Genomic DNA, 21,174 nt, shown 5'->3' with positions numbered 1-21,174 from the left:
ACATATACACATTTTTGTTTAAACAAAACACTGCCAGTAACTGAAAAAGGGGTCAAGAACATTAAATGTTTAGGTGTTCAACCCTTCACAGACTTGTCCTCCTATCTTCTTTCTCTGCTCCCCTCCACTCCGCTTGTCTCCAATCAGCTATTTTTTCACTTCTTTCATTTAGGAGCTATAATGAACAGTTTGATATATGTGACCTGTTGTCCCTCCCTCCTACCACCACACTTATAGTTTGCTGTATTCTAGCATTTTTCAAACATAGATCCCAGAGACTTTTACAAGGGAAGGCAAGTATTATTCTCCCCTTTAATAGAGATGACACAGGAGGTAAGTGGCATAGCTACTCTACCAGAATGCAGATCTGCCTCCTAGCCCCCTACCTTATACATCAGACCATGCTATCTCTCTCAAAGTATTTGTAAATATGATGGAACTCACTAGATTAACAAATGTTTTCCCTTGCTTGGTCTGCACTGACGTCCTGCTTCTGCTTGGATACATTAAGTTCAGAATGCAAAATAAAAAAATCTCCCCTTTTGTAGTGGAGATGCACTTTTCATCCAAAGTGACTTGGCACTCTAAACATAAATATCTACAATCTAAATAAAACTGGATATGAATCTAGGCTCCAACTTGGACTCCTTCAGCTGGGAGTTCAGTCTACTTACACAAAACTATTTTTAAAGACTACCTATTTTGTACTTTTTATGGGACATTAAAGGACTGTAGTTTAGGCCCATAATTTGTCTTCAGTGAGATTTAAAAACAATCTGATTTTTTTTAGTCTTCCATTATAGGTATTCCTGGCATAGGTTCATTCTACTGCTGCAGAGCTGCAAGCAGTCAGCAGAGGGAGCACAAGTTAACTAACTAGTTATTACCCAAACTTCTAGACTCTACAAAAGATTTTGATAAATAGTGAAGATGGAAATTACAGACTGCTGTCAGACTGTAAAGGGGCAGGATTCTTCCTTCCACTTACACTGGCAATAAGGAACAAATTGAGGCAGAAAGTGGGCCAAGAGTTCATGTGAAACTGAACAGAAACTCCACTGTTTGGAGGCCTCATGGTGAAGATAGAGAAGCCATCAGAGTCAGCAGGTTCCCATGCCATCAAGAGCAAAAGTACATGGCAGAGTCACATGTCAAAACTGGAGGTCTGGTCCAGCATTTACTTCCAATAGTGGGAGTAAAGTGGTGATACTCAATGGCTTGGGAAACTTTGTATTGTCAAGAGGAGGCCCTGGGTTCTGTGGAGCAGGGTTTCTGATCCTGCACTAGCGGATAAAGGTCAGAGATCTGCATCTTTAGAAGCAGATATAACAGATTCTTGAACTACTTCTGGATCTGTGGGCATTAGCCCCAGTCCCTCCCACAAGGCAGCCAATACTACTTCACAGATTGGGGCCTCAGGGATTTTTGGGCAAGTAAGCTATCCTCTTTTACACCTTTTTCCATACTCAGCATTGATTGAGCCTAAGTATGTGGATGAGATAGGTGGAGAGTGAGAAGAGAATTACAGTGTGCAAGATAGAAATAGAAGGCAACAAACCCTCGATAGCAACAGTTGTGATTTAATTACTCTTATATTTCTGAAGAGGTGACAGCAATCATGGATAGTGAAAAACAAATAGAATCCATGACTAAAAATAATTTCCTGTGGAGTGGCTCCCTATTCACATGTGTTACATCATGTTTCTGAATGAGAAATGAAGAGGACTCTTGTTCCCATGCACATTACTCCTTAAGGAAACAAAGGAGATTCCTTTGAGTGACAAAAGGCACTCCCACCCATAAGCTTTGGGCATTTGAGCTCTAGTAAGTATGCCTCGAAAGGCAATTTAACATATTGCACAAACATACACATATTACTCTTGTTAGACAGACATTAATGTTTAGATTCAGGAATGGTGTCCCTAGCCTCTGTTTGCCAGAAGCTGGGAATGGGTGACAGAGGATGGATCACCCTCTGGGGCATCTATCATTGGCCACTGTCAGAAGGGCTAGATGGACCTTTGGACTGACCTAGTATGGCCGTTCTTACGTTCTTAAAGCCAATAAAAACTATTAGAAAACTTGCTTTGCTTAGTAAAATATTTAGTAGTTATTTTAATGTGTCTCTTTAAACCAAATATACAAGACAAACATTTATTTACATATTAAAATATTTTTGCTGCTTTAACAAATAAACAAAACCAACAGTGGCAGTACCTTGCTTTTAGTGCCTAATATAAATCTTATACATATAGATGAACCCTCCATTAAAAGCCATTATTCTGTGCAATAACCCTGCCTTTACCCTAAATATCTGACCAGAAGTAATTTGCACAAACTGGTAAAGTCAAGATTTGAAAAAAAATAGTTGTAATAAATTATCCTCTTTCCTGCCTTTCTCCCTGCTCCCTTCCCCCTGTGTGCGCCCCCCCCCTTTACATGAATGGAAAAAGCTCATATTAAGTAATTTTCCATATAATAAATAATCTGTTTCAACATGCTCACTTTCCCACTACAGTAAAGAGTAAACACAATACTTTATAGCCTGTATTTCAATGCCTTAGTTTCAGATAATAGCATCCCAACATTGTAATTGTGTGCTTTGAGACAGATATGGTTACCATTATTCACTCCACACAAGATAAAACACCTTTACCCATCTCTATAGTTTGAGTTACTCCTTTATAAGTAATTTCAAATGAGACAGAATTTCAATACCCGATGACCAAACTAGAACAGAAGACTGTACAGGATCAAGATCCTCAGACATCTGAGAAATCATTTTCTCTAATGTGTATCCTTGTCTGGGCATAGCAATATCATCCTTCTTTAAAGAAGTTACAGGACAGAGATCATTCCCACCATCACCTACATATATAATTTTTGTATATTTTACTCCTTGCTGTAACTTTTTATCTACAAATTCTTCTAACACTTTTCTTTTGCAGAGGTTTTTAGGGCACTTTGCACAATGATGAGTGTGAAAATTCTGCACAGTAAGATAACCAGCACCACTGAAAGTTGCAGGATTTGTAAACACTTCATCAAGCACTTCATGAAAGTTAGCAGCTTTTAAAATCCAGTCAATAAATACTGTATTCGAATCTGAAATTATTATGCAATCAAAGAAATCTTTGTTCTTGCCAATAAAATCTAAAAGATCTCTCATTCCTGTAGTGAAAGGAATTGTTGTCATAGTTCTTTTCATCTCATCTTCTCTTACTCCACTGTCTCCCAAATATCTAAAGACCCTGCTCATGTATTCTGTCCAATGTCCTTTTTGATAGGAGTTTCTTAGTTTGTTAGGCAGTTTTTCCTCAGGAGCACACTTCACAATCCAGGTGTCACTGTTTTCATCTATGACTGTACAGTCAAAGTCAAAAACCAGCAGAAACTTCATAGTTGTTAGATAAGAATATATTCTGAAAAAAAGAGAGATAGTTTGTTTATATAAACAGACACTTCTAAGTATTGAATTCCTACCATGACCTCCTGCTTGGAAAAATGCAATTCTGCAAGAAAAAAGTCAGCAAGACAAATGTATAAACGTAGAGAGCTGTTTATGAGTGCTACAGCTGTCAGAAACGTTGTGCTCACGCAAGCAGACGATCTGTAAAGGTCAAAATTCTAATTCACTATCCAACTACATTTTTAATTAGATAATATAAAAAGTATCTGAAATAACATAATTATATTGTTACTCACTAGTCTTCGCTGACACAAGCTCAATCTTGCATTCCTTGGACAGCATCATTTAAACAGCCAGGTGGCACTTCAGTTCTAAATTTTGCCAAAGCAACCCTCACAGCTTAAATTCTTCAGCTTGCAGACAGGAGATGGAAGCTTTTTATGAAAACCTTGAGAGAGACATTTGGAGATGCTGCTGTTGCTAGGAGTTTAACCCGTTTTCTCTCCCCCCACATGCTTAAAAAAACCCAACAACTAGTAACAATATTCAAGCAGCCACCTTGACTCAAAAATTAAGAAAGCAAATAATACTGGTGGTGAATATTAGTGTTGACTTGCTATGGGGAGATTTGTAGGTGACTGTGGTCCTGCAGCATTAGAGTTTATGGACCAGCCCCGAATTCCCTGGAAAAGGAAACACCTCACCCTTTCTTTAGTGCAGTTCTAGGCACATATTTTGTTTAGCTTAGTAATAACTTCGTTCATCACCTTTTCTTCATTCAGAAAGAAGCCAGGCAAGTCGTCAGCGGTTGTTAACAATATATAAGCTACAGCTCTAACTCTCTCTAGTCTCAGTCCCTCTATAAAGGACACTTGACACAGATGGAGAGAGGACCGTCCAGCATTAGACTATATCACTCTTTTGGAAACTGCATCCCCCGCCCCCAAACAAAGAAGACCCCCCGCCGCATGACACAGGAGCAGAGGGAGCACAAAGCAGGAGATCGGGGGTTTCAGCTGCGCTCTGGGGAGCGGCGGAGCAGCTACACCGAAGGGATGGGGCAGCCAGCAGCACGCCGCGAGGCGGCCCGGAGGAGAGGCTGGCGCTAACGGAACGGGGCGGCGGGGAGCCGGGCCAGGCCAGGCCGGAGCAGGGACTCTCTCAGGAGCCGGGCAGGCCGTTGGCATGGTGGCCCAGTGACCGGGGGAGCCCGGCGGGGATGGGGGGCCGGCGGCAGCGCTGTGCTAGCGCCGGACGCGGCGTCCCGGCCTGGCAAGGCCTCGGAGAGCCGCGTTCCGACAGGAGCCCGGGCGAGGCTCGGGGCAGCAGCCGGGAATACGCGGCCGCGCGGAGCGCTCACCCTCAGCCTCCGGGCCGAGCGGGCACAGGAACCACAAGCGGAACGAGGGGACGATCCGGGCCCGAGGGTCACGGGCAGGGCGGACACTACCCGGCGTCGAGGGGAGGCGCCCGACTGGGGCAGGCGCTGCGGCAACTCCGCTCCTCCAGCTCTGACACTGAGCCGGCCCGCTTCCGGCTCCGCCCCGCTAAGTCACGTGACACCCCTCTCCGCCAATCGCGCCGTCTGTCTCCCTCCGTCGTTCGGTTGCCTGGTAACCGCGGTACACGGTGCACGAGCGAGCCTGGCGCCGCGCTGCCCCGGCTGCAGAGGGCTATGGACGCGGCCGCCAGGCCCGCGGCGCTCTATGGGAGGCGCAAAGGCCAGAGACTGGCGCCCACGCGTGAGTGACACGAGGGTGCCGGAGCTACGCGGAGACCAAGCTCGGGGCGACACGTGCGTGGCCAGGGCCACGCGGACAGACGGGGAACGGTGCTGGAATGGGGGCGACAGGGCTGCCTAGAGGCTTCAGGGGGCCTGGGGCAAAGCAATTTAGAGCGCCCCTTCCATAAAAAAAAGTTGCAATACTATAGAATACTATATTCTCAGGGGGCCCCTGTGGGGCCTGGGGCAAATTGCCCCACTTGCCCCCCCCCCCCGGTGGCCCGGGGGGGCGAGGCCGTGCACCTCCCAGCCGTATGGTGTCATGCCCGGCCCCATGGGGCACACCCCTCCCACCTGGTGCACGGCCAGGCGAACCTGTGCCACCACCTGGGATGGGTCGGTATGCGGGAAACAGCCCCTGGCTAATGCACCACACAACCCTGGGCCCGGGGTTCTTTCCTTGAGTGTAACTGGCTTGTAACCGCAGCAGCACGCTGAGGTTTCATGGTCAGCCGAGGGAGGGGAGCCTGACCAGTAAAGCAGTTACGTGGGGGTGAAGAACAGGGGTGGCCATTGCAGTGAGGGACATTTGAGGTGAATGGTGCCTACATGTGTGACGTGGTGGTGCCCAGACAGATGGAGGATGTGGTGCCCAAACGTGGAGCTGACATGCCAGGCACAAGGAAGGGCTGATGTTCTGGCATCACAGAAGAGTGCAGGAAAAATACAGTACGACCCCCTTTATCCATTCCCTTGCTGGGTTACCCTTTAAGAAAACTGGCAACAGAGATTGTAAACAAAGAACAAACAGACATAAGATATCACTCTCAGAGAAAGCAGTATCTCACATAGTAAAAATCTTCGATCTTAAATCCCCTCACAGCTCTGGTTCCATGCAGACATACAAGTAGATTTCTAGGGCCTGTTTCTCCTCTCACAAGGGTATACATAGGAGTAACTCAACTGAAATTAATGGAGTTACAGGTATATGAAACTATTGTGGAAGTAGAGTCAGGCCACTTATATAAAGATGCAGCCTGTGATAGACAATCTTGGCTGCATACAGTATTCTACTGTTGACACTTGGGTTGTGCAAATCCCCTTGTTTAGAGGAAGACCAGGCCCAGTGCACCAGGCAAAGGGCAATTAGCAGAGAAGCAATTTTATCTAAAAGTAGGTTTTAATTTTAAACATCATTGTCAGAACAGGTAAAAGTTGTCCCCTTTTTTTAGATTTGTCATGCAGTATTCTTACAAACCAGATGGGCAAAGTTTTCTAAGATAATTTAACTTTACTCAAATATCTGTTTTTTTAAAGCAGTAATGACTAACATGAAGGCCGTTTCCTGAAAATTAATGACTGGCAGGAGGAGTTGAGGGACTGAAAAGTACAGGAAAGCAAGACACATTGGTCTGTCAAGTAACATGAGGCTCTGGATCTGAGGGTTAGTTCTGACTGTGCTCCTGGATACTAGAATTACATTACATTGTAGAATCAAACTAATATGATGCTTTACTGTCAGCGCTGGGTAGGAGTCCGAATCTTGGTGTGGGTTTGAACCCAGGATTTTCTGGCCAGAAGTGCTACAAACTGAGTGAACTCATTCTTTTGTTCTTTCTTTCACATAGCAGCAAATGGTTTGGAAGAATATAATGCTCCAGATAGTATTTTTCTTCCAAATGGAGTAGATCTTCGCCAGGTTACTGTTCTGCCAAAGGCAGAATGGGTAAGAATTCGAGACAGTGTTGACAGTGCAGCTAGAGAAGCAGCACGGATTCATGCAGAGAGGAAAGAACGGAAAGATATGCACTTACGTTCCAAAGCAGTTGTGAAAAACTGGCCCAACACCATTGCAGTAAGTGAAATGTACATTTGGAAATTGGAGGGTTACTTTTCATATACATTAGATTAGATCGACCCCCCTCCCCCAGTGTAGACCAGGCCTTAGAGTGAACTCTTCCCCTCCCTTCTCCATGTACCAACACATACAAACACACTTCCTAACAAGAGTTTCACTATAACTACTTTTTGGTGGCCCTGCCTACTAATTCTCCTGCTTAGGAACATCATAGCTTCTTCCCTCTTCACTCCAGAGAAGTATCAGGAAATTCCAGCAGCTAAAGAGAGAGGGCAGCAGTGCTGCATGCAGCAGCGCATTAGACCTGCCCATGTCATGTCATGGATAAGTTTAAAACAGGATCATAGAGAGAAGGAGCAAGTAAGGTGTGTGAAGGGAAGGTCTCCATCTTCCCTGCTGACTGCCAATGGAGCCACTTGCCCACCAGGCCTCCAGTCTTTCCCTTCTCCCTACAGGATTATTGTTCAAAATATTTCAGTGGGCAACTCTAGAGCTTCCAAATTACACATCTTAGTTATTGCAGCTCAGGTAATTACATTCTGCCTACCTAAATTTACTCTGTAATTTCAGTTGGCTATATTGTTATTTACCATAGTCTGTATTGCAGTAGTATCCAAAATGTGGATCTGAGAAACAACCATGTCTGCCCCCATAGCATACAGTCTAATAAAACATACAACAGAAAGGCTGGGGGAGAGGGAGAAGACATACAACAAAATTTTGTTGTCGTACTGGCCCCCTGTCTCAACTACTGTGCTGCCGACCCCTAACTAGTTGGCAGTCCTGTAGGCATTGTGGTAGAAGTGAATCTTGGTGAGGGATCTGAAGGCAGTTCAGTTTAGAAAGTGTGTTCCAAATGCAAGAGGTGGCATGGAAAAAAGCCCAAAGCCTGTTGTGGGAGAAGCAGACAAATGTATTGTCAAGGCTGTTGTAATTAACGGAGCAGAAATCCTTGCTCATTCTGTTCTTTATTTCCTGTCCTAAACTACCACGTAGTGCAGTGCTGTTAAACAGCTGCTGCTTTTTATCTCAGAGATGGCTGCACATCAGTGGTCATTGAAGTGATCCTTATCCTTTATCCAGTGGTGTGAAGCTTATTATAACTACTCATAAAACACTTTGGGATCTGCATATGAAATATCCTTTCTAACAGCAAAGCATTTTTATCATACCTTTAAATTTCTAATAGATATTTAAAACACAGGACAGCAGCACAAAAAGTGTTTGATAGTTCACTTTAGGTATGAGTAGGTATAATCAACTTCTTGCTGATTTGGTCTTTTGAAGAAGTTGTAAATTTTTGAGCCAGTTCTTTTCAGTGTGATCTGTAATGGAAATGAGTTTTATCTGCATTTAGGGCCAGGCACAGAGGAAACTTAAAGCCAGAAAATTGCGAGAAGAAAAGGAGGAAGAAGAAAGAAAACTACTTGATCTGGAGGAAGCACAGTTTCAAGCAGCAAAGCGGAAGGAGGCCATAGAACAGGCCAAAACGTATCAATATTATCAGAATGAGAGAGTGAAAGGGTTACATGTTTGTAGATGGTTTATTGTCTTTAATTCAAATTGTATTGTTTCTTTGCACATAATTGAATGTGTAATAAAATAAACATGAAATGTTCCAATTCTGTTTTGTAGAAAGCACTTTTACTTACTGAGGTCCTAAAGGAAAGAGATGCTCAGATTGAATTTAAAAAGACAAAGCCAGATATTTACAAAAAAAAGGAAGAAGAAATGGAACGTGAGTGTGAAAAAGCTATTCTGAAAGAGCAGGAAAAGGCATATGAACGCTATATGAATCGACAGGCACTTTGCAGAGACCACCTGGAACAGTAAGTAAAACAGGGCTGTTTCTGACTAATAAAGATTATTGAGTTAAACTGTTTCTTTTTCAACAAATCTATTTTAATCAAGTTGTTAAAAGAAACCTAGTGTTCATCTGCTAAACAAATGAGTTACCAGGAATTTTTAACAGAAACAAAATGAGCTGTTTTCTCAGTAGAGAGAAAGACCTATTAGATCATCCATTCCATCTTCTTAGCCATGCAGAATTCTACTGACATTACAGTTTCTAATATTTTGTCCAGTCCAGTTTTAAAAGCCCCACTGCTTCCTTTGGGAAGGAACTTATACTACATTCCTTGGGAGGCTATTCTACAATCAACTGATCTCGTTCCCAGGAAATGTATATAATATATGGAGATATACCTATCTCATAGAGCTGGAAGGGACCTTGAAAGGTCATTGAGTCCAGCCCCCTGCCTTCATTAGCAGGACCAAGTACTGATTTTGCCCCAGATCCGTAAATGGCCCCCTCAAGGACTGAACTCAGGCCAATGCTCAAACCACTGAGCTATCCCTCCCCAGATAGCATAAAAATTGCAACAAAATTTGGGACTCCATACTAATTCACTGAGCACATCTTCCATCCTGCATACTTTAGTAAATTTTGCTAGAAGTATAATGTCATCTGGCCCAGCCCCACTCTCTGGAAGGATACCAGTCTTTTATGGAACCAATCGCTGGATCCCATGTGCTTCTAAGCTCCCTGGATCTTGGTAGTGACTAGACATTATTTATAGCTCTGAGTTTCAAGGACACTCCCAGATGCAGACCCCATGTCTAACAACTTTCTTTGGCAGTGCCCCCACCCTTCCAGCTAACCCTTTCAGGGACAACATGGCTGGCAAACAAGGAATACAGGCTTAGAAAAGGAATTTCTTAACCAACGGTACTTTACTCTCAAACAGCACTAGAGAGTTACAGGTCTTTGGGGAACAACAAATGATCCTGAATGCACTCCCCTCAAGTTGGATTTTACCCCTCCTCTGAATCCTGGGTTTGGTCAGCCTCCACAGGTTGGGCAGTCTTTCCTGCTTTCTCTCTCCTTAGCCCAGGTTGGCTGATCCCTGGAAGACAATCAGAGTTGATGGCCCTATATTGCTATGTGCCAGCTTCTCAGACTAACTAGGGATCATGCCCCTACTACAAAATGGATGTTTTAATCCATAATGGAGATTGCAATACAACACGAAGGTCACAGTCAAAAATGAAGCTTATATTACAAATTAGAGCCCCTGAAAATAAATGGCTTTCACAAAACAAGGTGAAGTTCACAGACCTCCAGTCTGTCATAATAATTACTTAGCTTTCATTCAATAAATATAAAGTTAAGGATTTCATATTGAGTAAATGTACTTTATGTTTCAAAAGACAAAAGCTCACTCTCTTCCTTCTTAGTATCTATATTTAGGTTCCCCTTGAAAAGTTTCTAAAATTACAATAATGAGAGTTACTGGACAGCTCAATAATTTTCACTACTGGGGTTAGATAATTTATGGTATTATTTGATCATCTCAGTCTTTTTACATATATTTTCTAAAATTAGGTCTGTTAATCCTCCTCCTGAGGACAGAGTGGATAAATTGCATGTGACCTTTTTGGGTCATGTATAGGGCTGTAAAAAAAGTTTTTGAATATTATTATTATTATTCAAAAATTCCGGTTGCAGTGTTGTTGTCGTCAGTTCAACTACCTTAAAAATGTTAACAAAACAAAACGAAAATCCAAAATAATAAAAAGCCTTATTTGAGTGGCATTGCAACCCTGTGTGCCAGGTCAAAATGCCACTCACTCAAATTTGGCTCTGCCATCATGACAGAAGAGCAGCTGGGTCAAATTTGAGTTAGTGGCATTGTGATCCGGTGCACAGTGTCACAGTGTCACTCAAATTTGTGGCAACTACAAAAACTTGTGGTGTGTGTTAAAAGTTTCAGTTTCTGCAACAAATTTCAACCCATAATTTTCTTACAGCCTTAGTGATCCATTGTGAATGGAGGAACTCAAGGAAGTGAGGGAATATAATAATTAAAACTAAATGTAATTGTCAAAAGGCATAAATTTTGTGATGAAACATCTAGATGTATTAATTGTGTTTTTTGTTTAATGGTAGTTAACCACTTTCAGTAATGTGTACCAGATCTCTCAGTCATTCATGAGAATTAGCAAGGAATGTGCTGTGCTGGGCATGGATGTCTGTATCTAGTGGGAACATTGCTGCAAATAATCCTGGAAAGGAATTATCAGTGGTTCTGTCTCTTTCTTGATATCATCTGAAATCCTACTCTAAGGAGCTGCTACTAAATTTAAATGTTGCAGTGCACGGATACATTATGAGGAAATCCTGCTCCATTCTTTGAATAGAAAGGGTTTCTGGCAATGACACTAATGTAATTCTGTTGCAGAGGAGGTGGAGAGGATTTGTGGGGCATGAAAGGGGTATGCATCCTCTGCTTAATACAGAGCTTGGCTATGCAGCAACTCCCAGAATACCATTGTGGTATATCTTCCTTTCCTTCCCACAGTGGAAGGAGCACTTTAGGGCTGTGACGGTTACTGCAGTAGCTGCCTTTGTGAAATTCTGCTGCTGCCATGTGAGTTGGGGGAAAAGATTCCTTTCACAATTCCCAGAGTTACTACGTTCTCATTCTGTACTTGGGCCAAGCATTGGCCTGAGGATTTGGGCCAATGGCTTTAAAATGCATCACTTTGATTTTGAATTCTGACACTTTACCTGCCTTCAGTTCAGAGTATCAAATCTAACATTGTTTAACTTTTAGAAATGTGTGATCCTTGTCCATTATGTACTGTGTACATTTTCTTACCTCTTTAGTATGACTATTTTATTTTATGCTTTAGAATAAAGGAACATAAGCACCAAGCAGAATTAGACAAATTAGAGGCAAAAAAAGAAGGCGAAGAGATTCAAAGACTGACCAAGTTATATGAATTGGAAGTGCAGAGAGAAAATGAAAAGAAACTGGAGGAAAAACTTGAACATAGGAGGATGCATTGTGTAAGTAACAGAAAAGCAGAAAGCCCAACATTTTTCAACTGGGATGCTTAAAGTTAGGGGCTTTCATTCATATTTACATACTTAAATAAGTGGCCAGATTTTCAGAGTTGCTAAGCTCACACCTAACAGCTCTCACTGACAACAGTGGAAGCTGCTAGGTGATGTGCTCTTTTGAAAACCTGGCTCTTAGTGCTGATTTGCAGTTTGCCAAATGCCTTGTGAGCAGGTGTCTTTCCTAGCCTGCTCTAAAACAAAGTCACACACTGCACAGAGTTGGCTTGGCTTTCACAATAAATACATTCATTAAATAAATTTCAGCTGTTGCCTTATCCCCAGACCTGGCTCCTCCTGGGAACCTGCCTTAGGACTACTCAGTCAGTCTGTATTCTGAATCATTGTAAATCATCTCTGCAAAGAGCCTCTCCCATCACCTTTGTATCTGTGTAGGGTAAGGAGCCACTTGTCTCAGATGAGCCCACTTAGCCTTTCTGAGCAGGATCAGTAGCAGAGTGAGGTATTGCATCATCTATGTGCAAAATTACTAAAACCATATTGAGAATTAGCACCAACTGAACAGCTTCATAGTAATAGCTCTGATGGAATCCTTTGCACATGCTGTAGGCAGAGTCAGGTGGAAAGTAGTGACAAGTGCGTTAAGAGAGGCAAAGGAATGATTTAGGAAAAGCTCGAGTCTCTAGTGCATGATCTTCATTACTGGCAGCAGGCTGTCTAGAAGATTCATGTTTATAAAACTTTTACTCATGGGGACTGCAGGCAATAAATTTAATTATTGAAAAGCTGCACTCACCAGCAATTTCTCTCTCTCCTAGTAGTCAGGTCAGTGTAGAAGGTGATATCAGGCCTGTCTGGCTTGGCTCCACTCACTTGTAAAACATTTCCAAGTGAGATCTCTTCCACAGCTGAAACACAATGCAGGAGTGTCCTCTGGGGTTAGACCTGTGTTGTGACTCCATTCCCCACCTGGAGTGGCAATGCAGGATGGCTCCCCTCTCCTCCCAGAGAGAGAGGGGCATGGAGATCCATTTATTTTCCCCAGTCAGGAGCAGCAGAGACCTCCCTGCCCTTGGGAGCAGCCAGGTCCCCTTTCCGCCTAGAGAAGCGGAAGTGGCAGCAGTCAATACTTGGCTCAGCAACCAGGGTGTATGGGCTTGGGGTTGGCCTGGTCTACAGCACTCTTCTCATCCTGTTACACGGAGTCCTTTGCTGAATGCAGCTGGCAGGTCCCCCAAAAGCAGTGGATCTTGGAGTTAACACCCCATTGAGGTGCATGGGGAAGTTCACACCTCTCAGAACTGTTGTTCCAGGCTGTTTGCAGACTCAGGCAGATATCTCTGCATCAGTTATACTAGAGTCATGTTTTCGAGCTTTTCTTTGCAACTAAAGTAAACTGAGATTCCTACCTTATCACATGAATCCAGGACTTGGGGCCCTAAACATAGGTGCCTATGCCTTAATCTGGCCCTGATGTAGATTATTGATGATATTGGGGAAACATTCCCCTTCTGAATTATGTGCATCTACTGCATAAGAAAAGTCCAGATAAGCCAATGCAAAGAAAGTTTCCCACACAGTTAGTTGGAATAGTGAAACTGACTACTAGGAGAAGAAAATCATCAGGCAAATGTCACGGTTCAGGACAACAGCACCTGTATTTCCACTTTGTGGTCCAGCAAGGGCACCCCACTGTCAGGTTTCTGGCTCCCCAGTTGTCATGTCTCTTGGGCAAGAGACACCCATCTCACTCCCTCGTGACTGGGATATTTCCAGGCTGCACAGTTCACTGCCTACACTGTGTACTTCCCAGAAAATCAGACTGCCTAAGCAGGTCTGCTTTGCTTTTCTCTCAGAGGCTATATATAGCATAATTGTCCACCACGACAAGGTACCACCCACCTTTTCCTAAGTAACTACATTTATTTCTTAAGATGAAAGCATTACAGAGAAAACATTAAAACAATAAAAGAACCCACACACATTAATAAGCTTATCAGAGATCATCCCAACTGCAACAAGGGCTGCATTATTGGGTCAGTCTTTCAAGCCCCACATGGGGTTTTCAGTGGTTACAAATTCACAACACTGTCATGCATCTGTGATTCATTCCTTTATACTGCCCGGACCTTGATCTGAGAATAGGTAATTCATAGACCATGGGTTTTTCTTCAGGTCATAGCTTCAAAAGTTTGGGTCTGGAGGTGGGAATTTTCATTCCCTTCTCCCATATATTTCCTATGAAACCCAATTAACTTTGTTTATCCCAAACATTCCTTCTTGTTTGGCCCATTTTTAAATGAGACCTTGGAAGCTCATGACACTTCCCAGGATTTATGTTAGTCGTCCCCCCCTCATTACATACAATCCCACAATAATACATAAACAGTTGCATTTTTAATAAAATAAACTCCTAAAATACTTAAACTTAATTCAGTAAGGTTTGTCCAGGATATTGCAGGAAATTGCCGTATCTGTCACAGCAAGTACAAATATCTCCTTGCAGCTAGCTGAGTTTGTCATTCCAACATTTGCCTGTGAGGAAGCTCTGAAGGAGCATTCAGTGTTGATGCAATACGTGGAGTCACCTTTGTAATACCTGCTGGTGGAGCCTCTGATGTCACTTCTGGTAGTTGCCTTTAAAAAAAGACATTGAAATTCCTGCCTCTGGCTATGGATACACTGCATCTTAATTCAACATTAATTATGTCGCCCAGGGATGTGAATTAGCCACCCCCCCCCCTCCAGCAACATAATTTATGCCGATTTAAGTGCCGATGTAGCCCCATGCTCGCTGGTGCTTGAGTAATTAAGCTGAGGGGAGATCTCTCTCCCATCGGTTTAGAGTGGCTACATTAGAGAGCTTACAGTGGCGCAGCTGCATTGGTACAGCTGCGCCGCTGTAAGCTCTTTAGCGTAGTCATAGCCTCTGTTGTTTAAGGAAGAACTGCCAGTGGTTGATGGCTGCTGCTGGGGCCAGAGCTCCTGGAATTATAGTCCTGGCTGAAGGGGTTGCTGTGCTGTGTCTTACTGACAAAAGAAATAGAGGCTTCCTTCCACAGTTAGCTGAATCTCTGTGGAGTACCTCCGGGATTATGCCAGGATGCCCTGAGAGAGAGAGGAGCTCCTGCTTAGAGGCTTTTTTCCCCCCCCAATATGTTCTGAAGACCAGAAATCTCCTGCCATGCCTAAAAGGCAGAGTGATTTGGGATTTTCCCCCCAGGTGAGCAGAGCCTAGCTAGTTCCCTTGACTAGCAGGTCTGACACTACTTCCTAGCTGCAAAAGCAGGGGGGAAAAAATCAATGTTGCAATGGCACACCTAGCTATGCAGGAGAATCATGCGACTCCTGACTGAACTGTAAGTATTGTCAAGGATGCATTTCACAAGTTACAGGCCAAGTTCTACCCTTAAATTCTCTCTCTCTCACCCCCCCCCCCATTGACTTCAAAAGGTCACAGACATTAAAGGGCAGAATTTGAATGTGCACAATACAGGAATTGTATCACCACTGAAATACAGCCACCTTTGGGACGAAACATTGGCAGCTGTTTAAGTCCCATGTCTCACATCAGTTTAAGACAAAGTGAAAAATATAATATTGTCCCGTTGAAACTGTAGGGAGACTGACCCAACGTATGATGATGCACTGTAGGTCCAGTTTCATCATCCTCAGCATCATGCAAACTTCAGAAGGAAACTGTGAACCTGGGCAATAAGGTGGGACAGGAAATAGACCTGACTTTCCCCTGTAAAGTTTAGACTCAGATTCTGATTTGTGGTCTGTAGCTGGCAGAGCCCAGAAATGTCAGAGCCCAAGGGGTAGTGCACCCTGAGTCCATCTCCCCTTCACACCTGTGAAAAAGCCTTTCCACAGGTGCTCATTGACAAGAAGCAGGGAGGGCCTTTCCAGTGTAGCAGCTTGAAGTCAGGGGACATGAATCAAGTGGTTCAGGCCCAATTGCTGGGTCAGTGAGCACCATGTACATGCATGGCATTGATAACTCCTGTTGCTGGCATGAATAGTGTGTGCATTAGAATATTGGTGCATATTAATGTTACTTTTGCAGCAACTTGTGGTAATTTGGCTCTCAGAATGTAAGGCAGTTCAGGGCTGTGCAAGAACAACAATCCTTTTCTAGAAGCTTCTCTCCTCCAGAACCTTGTTCTCCCCTGTTGCAGGCCTAGGGGTACCTCCATAATTTTACATAGTATGGTTTGAGTCTGTCTCAGATTTTTTTTTCTTCCTTTAAAAAGATTTAGCTACTTTTCTTAGTAAATATAATTGGACACTTTTTTTTTTTTTTTTTTTTAAAGGCACATGTTGCTGACCAGGATATTCTGAAAGCTGTACAGGAACAAAAGCAAGAAGAGGAGAATGATAAAATTCGAGCTCACTTTAAAGCAAAACAAAATATGGCCAAACTGAGAAGAGAAAAAGAAGCTGAAATGAACAGGTGGGTCAAATGTTAAAGAATTAAATAAAGTGATAGATTCAGAATTATGTCTGTCATATGATTATGATAACATTCTAAAATCTTAAGTCTGCAAAAAAGATCTTACAGTATTACAGCATGGATCCCTGGACCAAAGTGCTTCAGGGTATTTGGAGGGTATGAAAGAGGAAAAGGTCTGAAAGGAGTTCCCCTTTCACTGGCCCTTTGTAGTCACAGATGATGTGCGGTGAGCTGGGTACTCACCTTGATCTTACTAGTCTTCAAGGCTTGTGGACTTAGCAGGAAAGTGGTTTATCTATTTAACATTGACATGTTGATTAATTGCTGTTCTGCTATAGGTTAATGCAGGAGCGTAGGGACATCACTACTAACCATCTAGCTGCACAGATGAAACAGACATTTGAGAGGATAGATGAACGTGTTGCTAGAGATGTTGCAGAGAGAGAAGCTGAATGGGAAAAAGAGCTCAAAGAGAGAGAAGAAAAAAACAAAGCTGAATTGAAATCAATCGCAGAACACAGAGCCACTGTGGTAAGATACTTAAAGAAAAAGCTATATTAATGTGGTTGTGTACAGTCATTCTTATAAATATTTTTGGGACAAACAATAGTTTTTGCAATTCATTGTGGGAGATTCATATTGAACTTACTGTTCAATGCTTACATCTCACAATTAAAGTAAATAGCAAGTCTTTAGACAAAATGTTTAAGAACAGGCTGGTTGTGTGTCACAAACAACTAAAAGTGAAAGTATGTTATAACTGAGAATTGATGCAAATATCTCTTAATGAATATTAAAACTATTTCAAGCAGAGTTTTTTGAGCTAGTACAACCAATATAATCACTTGGCACTTTTAGTGAGAAGGTCATACTGGCTAATAGCTGTAACCTAACTGTTTAGCTGATGCTCCTGCTCTCCTGAAAGCTCAGAATCAGTAAGGAATGAGGGCTGCTCTCTCTCAGGAGTTAGAGGCGCCTTGGTTTGCCTGGTGAGGGAGATGGCCTTCAGACTGCTGGCTTCCATCCTACTTAATGAGGCAGAATAATCTGGCCCCTCACATTGTTCCTGCTTCTTCCATTTGCAGTCTCCTTCATGCACACTCCTCCTAGAATCATCCATGTGCTCTTCTTCTGATCATTCCCCTGCACACCATCACTAGCACACCACTCAAGCAGTGTGAGGATTCAAGAGCTGTTCCTAAGGGACTAGCTTCTCAACTCTCAAGGGTGAGGACCTGAAGCACAGCTTATTCCAGACAATTTGACTACAACCCACTAAAACTCATGGGCTTGACAAAACTATGGCCTCTTACTGGGTGACATGTTAATCATCAGGTTTAGTGAGCAAGTAAAGTATTACAAATCCTTGGTCCTTGACTCCTTTAACTGCATAGTAAAGACCTCTCAACAGAGCATTAATGTGTAAGTGTATCATAGCTAAACAGGGCTGCCCAGAGGATTCAGGGGACCTGGAGCACAGCAATTTTGGGGGCCCCTTCCATAAAAAAAAGTTGCTATACTATAGAATACTATATTCTCATGGGGGCCCCTGTGGGGCCCAGGGCAAATTGCCCCACTTGCCCCTCCCCCCTCCCCGGGCGGCCCTGCAGCTAAATACATAGCGCAGGGTTTGCAACATTTTTCATGCTGTTAACCGCATTTCTGAACCGGTGAATAACCTCTCCTGTTCGCAACTGTGCAGCCAAAGTACTTCCTGCTTTGAATTTCATAACCTCTACAACAATTGCTTATGTGGAAAAGTAACATTAGAAAAGTAATGTTTTTTTAACCAACTTTCAATGGGAATTAGTATCTGAAAACAGTGGGGTAACCAGAACCATGTAACAAGATAGCTCTCTGGGGACCACCAGTAAGTGCTGTACAGGGCAGTTTGAAAATTACTGTTATAATGAAATGAGCATTTTCGGGAAACACTGGGGGATTTTCCAAGCAACTCTGGTTGGCTATTGACAGGTGACTGACATTACATGGTTAATCAATCACCAATAAAATTAGGAAATATTGAGAAAAATTACGTAAAGCGTTGGAGTTGAGGGGAACCTCTCATAGGTGTGTGGAATTACTAGATTTTGGAAATGTTTTACTGATGTTTCACTGCTTCTTAATATTATGGGCCTTTGGTTTTTTTAGTTTCTCTTGGCTGTAGAATGATAAAATATGCCTGAAAATATAGTTTTCAGATTTGTTGGTTAGCAAATTGAGTTAATTTATTTTTTATAAAATATAGATAAAAATGAAAGGCGAGAGAGAGAAAGAGGCGATACTAGAGGGTAAAGAAAAGCTTCGTGAACTAATGGAAGCAGACCGCATCTATCTGGAAATGGAGAAAGACAAGAAACGAAGAAATCGCAATGAAAACATAAAAATGCAAAAGACTCAAATCCAGCAAATGGTAATTAGATAATCAGATAATGGATAAACTAGATAATGGATAATCAGATTGTCAGACATTTTACAAAGCTATTTCAGCGTACATCATGGTCTGTGCTAATTGGCAACCATATGGGTAAGAATTAACTGAGAAGTCAAGACTTGAATGAATGACATTGATTGAGGTACCCTGTCAGCTGCAGATAATGGTCTCTCTGAATCAGTATTCAGGGACATTGCTAGCACATGGCTGCTGCTCACTTTGTACCTATTCTCTGGACAAACGGAGAATGTCAGCTATGCATTTCTAACTAAAGTTAGACTGTGATTAACAAATAGTTGTTCTTAATCAGAAAGGTACTTGCAGCCAATTATTAAAAGAAGTCACATAAGGACTTCCATGACTTTATGCTCTGTTAAGCCATTCTACCACAAATATTTAAGGTTTGTTATTCCCTTCCCCAAAACAGGCTGAAAAACGGGCAAAAGAACAGCATGAGAAACAAGCAGAATTGGACTATGAGGCCCAGAAAGAAGTTATTACTATTTGCAAGGAGCAGGAATTTCAAGAATATGCAAATCAAGTAATTGATTCAGAATCCAAGACAACCCTAAATATTTATCCTCTTCTCAAAGCAGCAAAGGAAGGCCACGGTGGTGGCCATGGACCAGTTTACAGAGAAAGAGGAGGAATAAGGCCTAGTTACCAAGCACGAGATATCAATGGCACTCAGCTACCTTCTTATAATTGTAACACTACTGAAGAAATAAAAGAGCTAAACACCAATGGTAATATCCAGCAAGCTAAGGGAAGACTAGGTTTTACATGGTAAAAATAACTCTTTGAAGTCTTTACAAAAAGAAGTCCAATAAATCGGTAAATGATCCATGTTGTATGAAACCCATGAAAGGAACTAGAAAAGCCATAAGTACTCCATGGAAAGTTGATAGGGATCCAAGTGTATTTTCCTAAACATTAAAAGTTGTATTTTACTAAAGTTACTATGTTAAATCAAATATACAGGCAGAACTGAATGATGTACTGTTTATAACCAGTGTAGAACCTTACTTATATACAAGGTCTCATTAAAAAAACAGAATATTTTGATTTCATTTTTGTAAGTTTCAAGTTCAATCTTTTACAGCTACTCTTGAATACCCACTGTAAAGTGTTGCATTTGGCTTCTTGCATTGTTATAATCAGTGAGTGCTAAGGGAAAAAAATTATCCTCAAAAGATGCCAAATACTTTTCAAGAGTGTAGGAAATACATGAGAAACAAATACTAAATAACAGAACAAAGATATGAAAAAAGCATTTAGTATTGCTAAAAATACTTTGGAATGTGAAATTTGTATCACAAAATATTTCTTCAGATTCCACTCCTTACTGAATTAAATCTATCAGCATCCAGAACACTAGTTCATTATCAGTATATAATTTCTTTTCTGTTCTCTTAAAATCTGAATCAATTCTTGCAACAAACTAATAACTACCTTACGGCTGTTACACAACTTTAACTACAATAGGTCCAGCTTTCATTAACATATTTTTACGTATTCTCAGTACAAAAGAATACATGCAAAAATTAAAACAGTTACAGCAAAGCGAACATGTTGTACATACTCAGCTTATATGCCCTTTTACAAGGTTCTGTGTAAAAATATATTTATCAGCTTATTATATAGAAAATTAAGAGATGACTTGATCATGGTCTGTAAGTACACCTACATGTGCAGAAGAGGGCTCTTTGATCTAGCACACAACAAGAGACATAAACAAGGTCCAGTAACTGGCAGCTGAAATTAAATAAATTCAAACTGAAAATAAGGTGTAAATCTTTAACAGTGGAACAACTTATCAAGGTATATAGTGGATTCTCCATCACTTGAAGTCTTTAACTTAAGAATGGATACCTTTTTATATGCCATAAATCAAGCAGCAGTTACAGGCTTGCTACAGGAATTACTGCTGACACTAAATGGTCTGTATGCTTTTATGCAGTCAGCAGAGCATGCTCTGTCTCGTACAAATTTTATTTAAAAATTTTTGAAATATCATACATTTATATAAATTCTATTCTACTATGTTTAATGTGTCAACATTGGAAATTTGATTGGAAACATGTAATGCTTAGCGTAGAGGACTACAGATATACACAGGTTGCAATGTAAGACCCTGATCCAGCAAAACACTTCAGTACATGCTTAGTAACTCAGAACATGAACACAGTTCTGATGACTTAAATGGAACTATTCACTGTTTAAAGTTCAGCATATGCTTAAGTGCTTTGATAGATTGGGGAAAAAATAATTTTCCTGTACTGTATTTCTAGTGCAACAGGAGCCATATTGTGGTAATGTATTCTTCTATTTGTTTTTGCACAAGCTTAAGTGTTATCAGCAGGAGAGTATGTGCAGCAGTGTAAATCCCACCCTTTGATCAACTGTTGCTGCAAAGACAGCACAGATGCA

The 21,174-nt window shown here is 41.8% G+C and overlaps 2 protein-coding genes across 6 annotated transcripts; one reads left to right on the top strand and one right to left on the bottom strand.

The window, feature by feature from the left end:
- Window positions 1-2,094: 2,094 nt before the first annotated feature.
- PHOSPHO2 (phosphatase, orphan 2) lies at window positions 2,095-4,956 on the bottom strand. 3 transcript variants are annotated; one of them, XM_034786218.1, is made up of 3 exons: window positions 4,770-4,955; window positions 3,706-3,857; window positions 2,095-3,422 (listed from the first exon to the last, which is right to left on the bottom strand). In XM_034786218.1, the coding sequence occupies exon 3, from the start codon at window positions 3,398-3,400 to the stop codon at window positions 2,675-2,677; it is 726 nt and encodes a 241-aa protein (XP_034642109.1). In that variant the 5' UTR covers window positions 3,401-3,422; window positions 3,706-3,857; window positions 4,770-4,955; the 3' UTR covers window positions 2,095-2,674. The 3 variants fall into 3 exon arrangements, with proteins under 3 accessions (XP_034642109.1, XP_034642111.1, XP_034642110.1); XM_034786220.1 differs by lacking the exon at window positions 3,706-3,857 and having other exon boundaries at window positions 4,770-4,956; XM_034786219.1 differs by lacking the exon at window positions 4,770-4,955 and having other exon boundaries at window positions 3,706-4,725.
- A 63-nt stretch (window positions 4,957-5,019) lies between these two features.
- CCDC173 (coiled-coil domain containing 173) lies at window positions 5,020-19,814 on the top strand. Of its 3 annotated transcripts, XM_034786214.1 has the most exons (9): window positions 5,020-5,151; window positions 6,764-6,987; window positions 8,348-8,521; window positions 8,626-8,819; window positions 11,686-11,842; window positions 16,171-16,310; window positions 16,649-16,841; window positions 18,559-18,723; window positions 19,172-19,814. In XM_034786214.1, exons 1-9 carry the CDS (start codon window positions 5,085-5,087, stop codon window positions 19,532-19,534), a joined length of 1,677 nt encoding a protein of 558 aa, XP_034642105.1. In that variant the 5' UTR covers window positions 5,020-5,084; the 3' UTR covers window positions 19,535-19,814. The 3 variants fall into 3 exon arrangements, with proteins under 3 accessions (XP_034642105.1, XP_034642107.1, XP_034642106.1); XM_034786216.1 differs by lacking the exon at window positions 6,764-6,987 and having other exon boundaries at window positions 5,027-5,151; XM_034786215.1 differs by lacking the exons at window positions 5,020-5,151; window positions 6,764-6,987 and adding an exon at window positions 7,021-7,518.
- Window positions 19,815-21,174: the final 1,360 nt, after the last annotated feature.

Source organism: Trachemys scripta, chromosome 11 (genome assembly GCF_013100865.1).
Source record: "Trachemys scripta elegans isolate TJP31775 chromosome 11, CAS_Tse_1.0, whole genome shotgun sequence".
Lineage (NCBI taxonomy): Eukaryota > Metazoa > Chordata > Testudines > Emydidae > Trachemys > Trachemys scripta.
This window is presented reverse-complemented; position numbering and strand designations above follow the sequence as displayed.